Source organism: Lepidochelys kempii, chromosome 6, assembly GCF_965140285.1.
Source record: "Lepidochelys kempii isolate rLepKem1 chromosome 6, rLepKem1.hap1, whole genome shotgun sequence".
Classification (NCBI taxonomy): Eukaryota; Metazoa; Chordata; order Testudines; family Cheloniidae; genus Lepidochelys; species Lepidochelys kempii.
In genome coordinates, this window is record NC_136385.1 from 46,025,190 (window position 1) to 46,038,124 (window position 12,935).

The 12,935-nt window shown below is 36.8% G+C and overlaps 1 protein-coding gene across 7 annotated transcripts in view; it reads right to left on the bottom strand.

Annotated features, from left to right (window-relative positions):
* ANO3 (anoctamin 3) overlaps nt 1-12,935 on the bottom strand; it is a 390,571-nt gene that overhangs the window by 82,592 nt on the left and 295,044 nt on the right. For all 7 annotated transcript variants that reach the window (XM_078853244.1, XM_073347804.2, XM_078853245.1 and 4 more), the window contains one exon: nt 1,180-1,311. In XM_078853244.1, the coding sequence (XP_078709370.1) occupies nt 1,180-1,311 (132 nt within the window). The remainder of the gene's footprint in view (nt 1-1,179; nt 1,312-12,935) is intronic.

The following is a 12,935-nucleotide window of genomic DNA, read 5'->3' on the forward strand; positions in this document are numbered from 1 at the left end:
GATAAGTGAAACTCTAGTGCAACTCACTATCTGGGCTGAGATATCTCAAGTTGGGCACTAATAATAGACGACAGTTTTGAACATAAGGATGGCCATACTGGGTCAGACCAAAGGTCCATCTAGCCCAGTATCCTGTCTTCCGACAGTGGCCAATGCTAGGTGCTCCAGAGGGAATGAACAGAACAGGTAATCACCAAGTGACCCATCTCCTGCCGCCCATTCCCAGCTTCAGAGGCAAACAGAGGCTAGGGACACCATCCCTGCCCATCCTGGCTAATAGCCATCTATGAACCTATTCTCCAAGAACTTATCTAGTTCTTTTTTGAATCCTGTTATAGACTTGGGCTTCACAATATCTTCTGGCAAGGAGTTCCACAGGTTGACTGTGTGTGTGAAAAAATACTTGAAATTTTTGGCCTAAGTGATTGGTCTAATGCCACACAGTGAATCACTGGGTGGGATTAGAATTTAGCTGCTCCCAGTATCATGTGCTCTCCACTAGAATTCACATGAATTTATGGCTCCATTCAAGAGAATTAATTCAAGCTTTAATTCTACTTTATTAAAATATTTACCTTAAGATTAAATAAAAGATAAAAGAGGCATAATACATTAAAATCATTTTAAAGTCTATCACTGCATTCTGCATTATAAACAAGGAGCATTATTCCATAGTACAGCAAAAGCAGAGATGATACGTTAGCTTGAACAGATATGTTTACAGTTTTTAGGTTGCGTATAGAAGATTAAGGGTCTTCTATACATATCTGAGGCGGGCGCATTTGTTGCGTAGACAGCTGGCTAAAATCCAAAGTTGCTGTTTTCAGCTTGTTCCCAGGCATTTCCTTCTGTTTCAGCTGTTTGTTGAATATGCAAAAACAAATCTGGAGTATGTGTGTTTAATAATGTAAGAAGAGACAGAATAGCATGTGCTCTATTGGAGCCAAATTTTGCCCCTACACTCTACTGCTGAACAGCCATCAATGGAAGCCAATGGTGAGTATCAGAGGACAGAATATGGCCCTAAGAGAAAACCAACAGGAAACAGCAAACCTGACACCATGTATTTGTCAGTGACCATCTGTTAATGATTGCCTTTCTGTCACCTGGAGAGAAGAAATGAGAAAATAAAATGTAAACATGGACCTCTGCTGCTGCATTCCCCACACCAACACTTACTGGTGGATCCGTGCCCGGCTAAAGGGTGCTGTATAACAATCTGTCTCTTCCAGGTCAGGGAGGGCCTCCTTGTCAAGCTTCATTGGATTTCTGGGCAACCAACTTTTCAGCTCTCTGATATTCCTCTGCAAACTGGAACAATGACAAGTTAGATTTGTGCTCCCAGCTGCACATTGCTTTTGTTGCCACCATAGCTAAATATGCTGGATGAGAATGAACTATAAGCTTGAAATGAAAGCAAGAGTGTGCTTATTTTTTCTAAATTACTAAAACAAAATAAAAAAGTCAATGCTTATATTATTCGTGGCCTGATCTTTTGGACCTCACTCAGACACCATTCCCACTGCCATCAACAGGAGTTTTGTCGAGCAAGTGTGGCAGGATTTGGCCATGTTAAAGTAGCACACTTAGGAGGAAGTTAATAGCATACTGCTTTACACAATGACTCTCCGAATTGCAATTCCTTCCCAAGGTAGCTCGTTTGGAAGAGCAATTACAATGTCCACCCTTACTCAAGGATATGCTTAATGGCCCAATCGAGTGCTTACTCTAAGATATAAACACAAACCCTTTAGATACCTCATACGCAAATTTCCCTCTTTTAAAGTGAGAATTAAAAATATAGTCCTTAATTGTATATTTATGAACCTGGTCCCTGACACATTTAATTAAAACTCCATATGATTTGTAGAGCTCTGTCAAAATCTACATATTGTTATATCCCTTCAGAGTATAACCACAAGTCAAATAAAATAAGAATACTTTAGAGCAAAAGACGAAAAATTGTCCTAGTGTCAGCATTTAGATAAAAACTGATGATAATTTTCTTCAATCTTCTAGAGATTCAGGTTATCACATAATCATAGGGTTTAGTTCTATGTCTGTGCTTAGTCTTTATATAAGCAAGACTCCCTGACTTCCTCCATTAGAGATGTGCTTACATAGGGATGTCAGAACTCAGTTTATAGAAATTAGAGATGGAAGAGATCTACTAGGTAATCTACTTAATTCCCCAGCAATGACAATTCCTCCCTTCAGATTTGCCTGATCCTGTATTCCTTGCACCCCCAAACTCTCCTCCCATTGAAGTGAATGGGAATTTCGTGTGTTCAAGGAATAATGGATTGCGTCTCATGTTATGATATATTATATTTTTGGAGGCATGGCTGAGGGTCAAGACATCCAAACTACAGCTATATTTTAAGGCCTGGGTTTCCACAAGTTGCATCTGTATTTTGTACCCACAAAATGAATCCAGGACACAAATCTGAGTACTTACTCTTACAACTATCTAATTTACATCTGCAATTAAACTGCTAATTGGGTATGGTAGGCAGAGATACAACTACTTGGAATAAGCTCACTTTTTTGTTATAGGAGCAAAAATGTAGGCATGAATTTTGCACCTGCAATTTGAATTTAGAAAGGGAGACTGCTCTTCAGAAAAATTACCTCTCACAATCAGCAAAGAAACACAGTACAAAAGAAAAGCCAATAACTACTGCTTTTATTTACCAAAAATAAAAAATAAAAAAAAAATAGTGTGCACATTTATTATTTAAAATCCTAAAAGGTAGAGCCAGACTCTCATATAATCCTAATCAGGACATTTGCATCTAGCAGTTACAGTTATGGGGAAATATTTTGCATCTGCCATGAAAATAGTCCCATGAAATGAAGCTGAAAGAAAAGAGGAATATAAGTGTGATTGCTAAAATAGCTTATTTTAAACTGCACAGTATAAGCACTCAGGCTTTTCCATTAATTTTTCATTTTTAGGGAGAATCTAACACTAAAAAAAAAAAGTTTCAGGGTGACACTTAGAAGCATAAAGTTCCACAGTCCAATTGCATATTTGCTTATTTATTTTTTCCAAAAAAGCTGTCTGGTTTTAAATTACAAAAAGGCAAAAACCAAAAAACAACCACCCCTAAACCCACTGCTGCTGCTGAAAGACCCAGTCTTGCAAATGTACACTTGAGCCGAATAGAGCTGAGTCACAGGAATAAAGTTGCTCACATGTGTAAGCGTTTGCAGGATGAGGCCATACGATTTTATTTTTCAGATTAGTCTATCTCCTACTAGGGTTTTACATACTGCAAACACATTTTTGCTGCCAGTTAGTGCAAAGCATAGATTAAATTTAGTATTTATGGATTGTGTTTGGAAATAGTAGGCCTAACTTTCCTCTCACATGGTGTAATTATATGGGCATCAACTTAGTTACTGCTAATTTACGCTAGTGTGAGAAGAGAAATGAGCCCCACTGCATCTAGAGTCCAATCCAACTTTCATGGAAGTCAGCAAGAGCCTTTCCGTTTTTTTCAACAGGAGTCACATCAGGACCTTACAGTACTTTAAAGTACGCCGTGACATCAAATTCTTGAAATGTCTACATTTCCATGGAGTTTGTTAGTCTATTGCAGTAGTTCCCAAACTTGTTCCGCCACTTGTGCAGGGAAGGCCCGTGACGGGCCGGGCTGGTTTGTTTAGCTGCTGCGTCCGCAGGTTCGGCCGATTGAAGCTCCCAGTGGCCGCGGTTCACTGTTCCAGGCCAACGGGAGCTGCTGGAAGCGGCGCGGGCCAAGGGACACACTGGCTGCCGCTTCCAGCAGCTCCCATTGGCCTGGTCTATTGTATTTGAGGGACATGATTTCAGTTACTACACTTTGTGGGCCAAGAAATATAACTGAGTTCATAAAGCACAAACACAGTTCTCAGACAGGATTCTCCCTTCGCTCTTTCAGCCAAACATATTGTCCAGCTCTGCCACTCTTACTCATTCTGGTTAGTACTTAATTCCATAAGTTGTTTCACCCATGGAACAGGATGGACTGCTTGTAGAATGAACTACCACTCAGCCCAAGTAAGGGTTGTGTTTTCTTCATTTTTCTGTCTTATGGACAGATTTATTCTTTTTAAAGCTAAGAATCAAATGTTTCTTTTTATAAAAAACTGTTCAAACATTTTGTGATAATAAATCAGATTTTTGCATTGGTTTCTTATTTTTATTCTTATTTTAGATCCTTTCCCAGTATACCTCCACCCCAATTTCTCTCCCCTCCCACATGTCAAAATGAGAAAATACAAATATCTTGAGAAAATACAGAAATTAGTCTTTTTATTTTAAATTCAAATCTTCACCTTTCATCTGACATGTTAAGTAAAGTACTGCATTTGAATAAAGTGGAAACAAATTTTCCTCCTGAAGTGAAAAGGCCTTTCATTTAAGATGAAATTTATTTTCTCTTACTTCACTTATCATAGAATATCAGGGTTGGAAGGGACCTCAGGAGGTCATCTAATCCAACCCCATGCTCAAAGCAGGACCGATCCCCAATTAAATCATCCCAGCCAGGGCTTTGTCAAACCTGACCTTAAAAACTTCTAAGGAACGAGATTCCACCACCTCACTAGGTAAGACATTCCAGTGTTTCACCACCCTCCTAGTGAAAAAGTTTTTCCTAATATCCAACCTAAATCTCCCCCACTGCAACTTGAGACCATTACTCCTTGTTCTGTCATCTGCTACCACTGAGAACAGTCTAGATCCATCCTCTTTGGAACCCCCTTTCAAGTATGTTGAAAGCAGCTATCAAATCCCCCCTCATTCTTCTCTTCTGCAGACTAAACATCCCCAGTTCAGCCTCTCCTCATAACTCATGTGTTCCTGTCCCCTAATCTTTTTTGTTGCCCTCTGCTGGATGTTTTCCAATTTTTCCACATCCTTCTTGTAGTGTGGGGCCCAAAACTGGACACAGTACTCCAGATGAGGCCTCACCAATGTCGAATAGAGGGGAACGATCACGTCCCTCGATCTGCTGGCAATGCCCCTACAATTACATCCCAAAATGCCATTGGCCTTCTTGGCAACAAGGGCACACTGTTGACTCCTATCCAGCTTCTCGTCCACTGTAACCCCTAGGTCCTTTTCCGCGGAACTGCTGCCCAGCCATTCGGTCCCTAGTCTGTAGCGGTGCATGGGATTCTTCCGTCCTAAGTGCAGGACTCTGCACTTGTCCTTGTTGAACCTCATCAGATTTCTTTTGGCCCAATCCTCCAATTTGTCTAGGTCCCTCTGTATCCTATGACTTATGACTAAAATCTTATGACTGATCACTACAAAACTTGGAGACTTCAGAATGTTTCAGCTCAAAAATACATTTCTATTGCATAAAAATTGTCTCGCACAATATACAACTTTTCATGGCTCATGTTAATTGTTAATCAGAGAAGGAACTGGAGATTCATAGAGTTTTCATTCAATTTCTTACTCTGTTTCAGACAAAGAAGTTTGTTATGGATTCTCAAATTTAAGTAAAGACATGAAGGTGGTGAAAGAGTAGTCTGACTAATATGTCAATGTACAAAGAATATACACTTTTAACTGCAAATCACAGGACCGGATTCTCACACTATTGCCCAACTGGAGCAGTACCTTAGTTCCTGAGTAATCCAACTGAATTCAATGGGACTACTCACTAAATTGTGACTCAACAAGCGTAAAAGTGGCAGAATTTGGCCCATAATAAATAACTCTTGCAAAGTCAGGATTTTGTGATGGAAGGAGAGATCAGACAGGCCACAATGGAGGAAAATTCCATGTGACAAATTCTGAGCACAGTTAACATTCCAACTGAAAATACCCCATGTTGCAACACTAACAGTTGTAATAGTAATTCCCTTATAGTGACTATAAAATGTTACTCTGCAATACCATTGCATTTTATTATCTTACATATCAAGAAAAGTTAAATCCTTCATTTATGAATAGATTTCAGTTAGTCATGACAATTATCCCTTCCCTAAATTAGTATGATTCCTATCGGAAATCTTCAACTTAATTGCACTTCTATAGTCTTTTGCAGAATTGTGTGTTCATAAACCTTTCAGACTAAATCTCAGGAGTTATCCTAACTTTCCCATTTACCTAATATTCCTTAAAAAAAAACAATGAATAATTCTGGTTTGGGGAAAAAACCCTTAACTATATATATTATTGCCACTGTTGTTATTATTTAGGTATCAATACTGGGCCAAAATCTTGCAGCTCTTGCTCAGTATATATACTCTCACGACTGAAAGATTTGGCTTAGAATTACCAGCCCTTTTAGTTCTCTTTACATTGTTATAACTATCATACTCAATAGTGTCCAGCATTGGGCAACTGTCACTGGCCAGATTAAAGGTTCCTGACATCAGCATCATCCTAATATCTTCTATGTTAATAGATTTCACACAGGTAGTTTTCCTGTTTGTTTACAGTAAGTTTCTTCAATATACTGATATATCAAGTTACATAAAGTCTCCAGGTAAAATGGTCAAACTTTGGTGCCTAACATTAGGCACCTAAATAAGCAGCTTGATTATCAGAGGTGCTAAACTCTCATTGATCTCCTTGACATTAATGGGCTAATGCCTAGGAGAAAAATTCTAGTATACTTCTATATCCATTACACCTAAGTAACATGCCTAACTTTAGGCATCCAGATTTAATAAGCATCACTGTATATTTAAAACAACCAGGTTTTTTTTTTCTGAAAGACTTGATAAGACTAGATTGTGACGGGACTGCCACATAGAATATCAGGGTTGGAAGGGGGTCATCTAGTCCAACCCCCTGCTCAAAACAGGACCAATCACCAATTTTTGCCCCAGATGGCCCCCTCAAGGATTGAACTCACAACCCTGGGCTTAGCAAACTAATGCTCAAACCACTGAGCTATCCCTCGATTCCCACATCTATAGGGTGTGAATCCAGTCTCAGCTGGTCATGTCTTTATAACCTATTATCTGTGCAACTGAGTGAGGGCCAATGTCCACATCAATAGAAACATACTAGCACCACAATTAGCACACTTGTCAATGGAAGATTAAAGGATGCATTTCCAGATTGAACTATTTTACATCTAGAGGACGTTCTCTACATCAAGGCTGAGGCACATTAGTAGGCAAATTGCATTCCTGCTGAACTTGTCTTGTGAACAAAGACTATTCCAATTTCCAGGATTACACCTGCAAATACACCAGTCAGACACCTTACATTAGCATTAAATTCACTTACAAAATGGAAATGGTAATGGAAATGGAAATGGTATACTGAGACATTCCATGCTACCTGCTACTAGCCAATTGCCACGTGAGGACAGGCGATATGAGATTCTATTTAACTCACACTCCCTTTTCTGCAATTTTACATTCATTCTTTTTTGTATAATTTGTGATCGCTTAATGGTGTCTTATAATCTTACTGGGCAACCAAGTGCCATTATCTAACCTGAGTTTGGTAGATATGTGGGTTGCATGAAGGCTCTTATGGGCTGACCTTAAAAAGTCTTCCTTGTGTGAGTAGTGATTACTCTCCCAATAAGTTTTCTTTTAAGTCAAGTCAGGCTAAGGGTTTGCAGTATCCAGCTGAACAGGGCAACGACAACAGTTATTATGTTCAAAATTGGCTCTACAATGCATTTATCAACATTAGACCCACAAAGGATGTTATAGAGATTCAAAGTAAATAGGCTCAAAGAAAACCCAGGTCTCGGTTTATATGTTAATTTTTATGGGGCTTGTGGAGAAACTCTCATAACAAAAAATAAACAGATAAACATATAGTTTATTCTGTAGTTAGATATTGCAATAAATAAACCAAACGAATGGAAACAAATCATAAAGTTAAACATGCTTATATCATAACCAGGAACAGCTTTTATGACCCACAAATGGTTTAATACTCCAAAATTCAGATGTTGAACATAAAAAACTGCATGTTACCATACTCATACACAATGGAACAACATCAAAAATATGACTTAAGTACATGAAGCACCAGAATACCCAGGTACTGCAACTCACATGTAAGCTAGGTCATTTTCAATTCTGCAGACTTCTGATGAAGGAAGGTTGGAATGTATCCTCTCTAATACTTAGAAGTAAAAACTAGAGCTGAGCAAATAATGTATTTTTGTTCAGGGGGCAAATCAGATTCATTTGAAACTTTTTCCCTGTTTGGTTTCATTTTCAAGTGTTTTAACCCTGTCCTTTTAATACATCTACTTAAATTTAAAAATGAAATATAGTTTTGAAACAAAAAGTTAAATAATTTCATTTTCAAAATGTTGAAACAAACATTTCCAATGATTTTCTTCAGCCAGAACAATTCACCAAATTGGACTTGTGTCATAAACATACTGCTAAGGGTAGCATAAAATCCCTCCTGAGCAGCTGTACAGAATCTTTACCTGTAAGGGGTTAAGAAGCTCAAATAACTTGGTTGGCACCTGACCAAAATGACCAATAAAGAAAGAAGATACTTTCAAATCTGGGGTGGGGGGAGATTTTGTTTGTGTTTTCTTTGTTTTGTTCCCTCTCTGGACTGAGAGAGAGTGACCAGGCAGGTAAAACATCTCTTGTAAACATACCTGAAATGAACATACCATAAATGAAATGTTTAAAATTACAGAAATTGTAAGTAACGGCAAGGAAATGCGTTAGATTATCTTTTGTTTTAGCTTGTGAATTTTCCCTATGCTAAGGGGTAATTTCATTCCTGTTTTGTAACTGGGAAGCAGAGTCAAAGGGTAATCCTCTGTGTTTTAAATCTTTTTATTTACCCTGTAAAGTTACCTTCCATCCTGATTTTGCAGGTATGATTCTTTTACTTTTTTTTTATAATGAAGTTCTTCCTTTAAGAACCTGATTGATTTTAGTGTCCTAAAGATAAAGGGTATGGTCTGTACTTAAAGGCAATTGGCTGGTATATTATTCTCAAGCCTCCCCAGGAAAGGGGGTGAAAGGGCTTGGGGGATATTTTAGGGGGGGAGGGCTCCAAGTGAACCTTCCCTCAATTTTTGTTTAAATCACTTGGTGGTGGCAGCAATACCATCCAAGGACAAGGAAGGGAATTTGCACTTTGGGGAAGTTTCAAATCTAAGATGGTAGAAATAAGCTTGGGGGTCTTTCATGCCAGTCCCTACATCTGTACCCCAGAGTTCAGAATAGGGAGGGAACCCTGACAACTTGAATTCACAATTAGTTTATATAGACCCTAAACTGAATTTTTTCAGAAAATGAACTATTCATCTGCAAAATTTTGCCCAGCTCTAGTAAAAATTTCCATTAGAGATGGCAATTGTGTTATTATAATTGCCCAGATTTTGTGGGCCTAAACCAGAATTAAAATATTATGTAAACATTTTTCTGTGTGTATAGAATAATTTATTTTGGTGTTTTCCTCAATATCAGTCTTAAAAGAAAAAAGAAAAAAAATTAGTCTGTCTGAAGAATCAGAGACAAAAGGCAAACAAAAATCTTTTAGGTCATCTAGTCTGAAGTCTGGGAGAATTCAGACAATTTCTGATATGTGTTTTCTTTATCTGATATGTTGCAACATATTTACCTTTAGACTTTTAAAGTATGAATTATTTACCCTTATAGAGTATGATCTTGCTGTTCCTGTAGAATGTGGAGATATAAGTGACAGTACAAGGACATCATGATCAGGTACATATTCCGCTAATCGAGTGATTTAATAAATGAGCTGGTAAAAACACAGATATTTGATCCCATAGACAACAGAGCTCTGATCCTGTAAGCATTTCATTGACTTCAATGGAAGTCCCATTCATGGAGAACTTGCAGGACTGGACTCTGTAACAGCTCTGAATTCATCACATTCTTTACTTACAAATACACATATTCCTAAGTAAGAATGGTTATCTATCTGTAAGCTCTGGACTAGATCCTTAGCTGGTGTTAACAGGCATAGTTCTATTAAACGTAATGGAATTATGGCAGTTTACACCAGCTTAAGATCTGGTGTCATAACCGCAATCCAACTCCCATTGAAGTCTGTGGAAAGACTCCAATTGATTTCTATGAAAACTGGATCAGGCCCTAAAGCCACATACTACAAAGAGATGTATAAAATATTGGGGTTCACTAACTAACAAATGCATTTTTAAAGCTAGAATTAATGACATTTTCTGAAAGGGGAGAGCCTTATATTTCACCACAAAAAATTAATTAAAAAACACACTCCCGTTTCCATTGCTCTACTCCAAGAGCTGAAACTGACATTTTTGCCATTGTGCTGCAAGAAATATCAGTATTTCACCTTGGATAAAGACTGTGAAGTAAAATTACCCATTTTGCATACTTTTAATATGCCAAATTTGAAGTAAATTTGGGGTGACAAAAATGAAGAGTGTGCATGCACAGAACTTTTCTAAACAACAGGTCCAATTCTGCAGTGATTATGATTATATATACAGGACTGAATAAGTGTGGAACATCTACAGAATTAGTCCTAATACATTAATATCATCATGAATTTTTAAAATATCTGACACTGGGGCATTAAAAATCAAATCCTGCCTGTGCAGATACATCTGAGGTTAGAATTTGTCCCCAATATGCAAAACAGTCTAGTAAACTATAATCTTTTATTTAAAAATGAAGTAGGAGTGATAAGAAATATTCATTTTAATTTAGTTCTTTATTCTAGTTCTTGTGCACTCTACTTTAATAAAACAGTCATTCCTATGACCTATGTTTATGTTCATAGGTCACAGTTTGCCAATTTATAAATTTATTATGGTAATACGGACAGTGATGCACACATACTGAAAAAAATTATAACAATGTGATTTATTTTTCAAATTTTGTGTTGTGTGCATTTTTAGGGTTAGTTTTCTTATTTAGATTTGGACTTTTCAACAGTAAGAGTGAACATGCAATTCTTTTAAAAACGTGTTTACTCTTTTAAAATGTTGGAATAAAAAAAAGCAGCAAAATATTTAACTTCCCTCTCTCGTTTTTTTTTAATTTCTCACAAAACAAATTTCATAGAAAAATGTAAGTGTGTTTGTCTCTAATATTAAAGTTTTCCTAGACTTCAAGGTCAGAAGGTGCCATCATGATCATCTAGTCTGACTGCTTGCACATTGCAGATCACAGAACCTCAGCCACCAGTTCCTGTAATTTACCCATAAATTTAGCCATGCTGGGTGACTTACTAAAGTCCTCAAATCTTGATTTAAAGACTTCAAGTTACAGAGAATGAACCATTTACTCTAGTTCAAACCAGCAAGTGACTGTCTTGCTCGATGCTGTGAAATAGGCAAAACAAATAAAAAAATACCAACAACCAGGGTCTCTGCCAATATGACCTGGGGGAAAATTCCTTCCTGAATGCAAATATGGCAATATTGTTTGTTACTCTACTCTTAGAAATCGGGTTGATTTCAACTGCATATTCTAGATACCCTGTGTTACTAAATAGGATCATAAATCCACCTAACGTTCAAGTTTTTATTACACCGAGAAATCCCCAGAAGAATTCAGTATGGAACTACGTTTGTAAGTTTGTTTTATGGCATAGCCCTGTTACATTTGCCTTAATATTACAAAAATGTAAGTGGTTTGCTTTGAATTGTACATTAAAATAAAGCAAGCACATGCATGACAGGGAAGAGGAGAAAAGCAGTTGTAAATTTATGTTATAAATTATTTTTGTCTAATATTACTATTGAAATATGTGGATTTCTGAACCAAATTTTGCAATTCAGTGATATTTTGTACTTTTTTATTTTTGTTAACTGGTCGTCTTGCACAACCAACAACATATTATCTGAATACTGCACAGTAAATAGTGAACTCTGGCAGGATTTGCACTCTTGGAGGCTCTATAGTAATAATGATTAATTGTCAAGCAAATGTAGATATTTGGCTCAAATATGCTTAGCAGAATTCCATTATTATTTTTTTATAATTTCAATGGATATCAATGTTTATTTTTAAGCATTTTTTTTAATTTTATCAATTTAAATTTTCACAGTAGTGCAAAGTTATGGGTTTTAAGCATCTAAATTTTTTTATCCATTTAATTTTCACAGTTGCAGGAAATTATGGGGAATTAGAAAATGTTTTTAATGATAGTAGATGTTGAGATTCAAAAAGTTAGAGCTTTATAACAGTTACAATACAAATTGTCAACATCACATATAAAAACATACCAAATAAAACCTTAAATCAAATTTCAATAATTTCTTAAGCTGCATTTTTCTTACTTTGTCTCTCTGCAGATTTTGATCATACTCGATGGAAATATTTTTGTTGGTGTGTGTGTGTGTGTATATGGATGAACTAGATGTTTATCGACATTTACTGATACAAATCTAATCCTTCCAAGCTTACTCATAAGCATTAGGACAGACATTTTTGGTATGGAAATTAGTCTAGAAATCCCATAAGCTTGTTCCAATTGTCACTTACATTTTGGAACAGAGCAATAGGTCTCACCAGCTCTTGAGGCGACCGTTTCTACAAGTGAGTGCTTCTCTATGGAAAATTAATATCCCATAATGCTAGAACGGAGCGTATGTTGGAAATATAGTAGAACCTTGCTAACTCACACAATGAGTCAAAGAACCTTTATTATTTATTTATTTATTTATTATTGCTAGCCATCAAATATATGAAACAAAAGCTCATGGATACTGCATCACAAAGTGTACTTTTAAATTTAGGTCTTTACTCACAGGCATAAAGTGAACCTTGTGTGTATTTGCATGCTCACATTCCTAGTTCAACAACTGGAGTTTAGTTTTGATTAGTACAAGACCTAATTTGCTAGTAAAAAGTATATTTTTTAAAGCAACAATGAAATCTTAGTAACCAGAGGCCTCACTACAATGCTGTCTTTGATATTAAATTTCTGCTCATAGGCTGAATGAGACCATTGTTTTGGTATGAGAAGT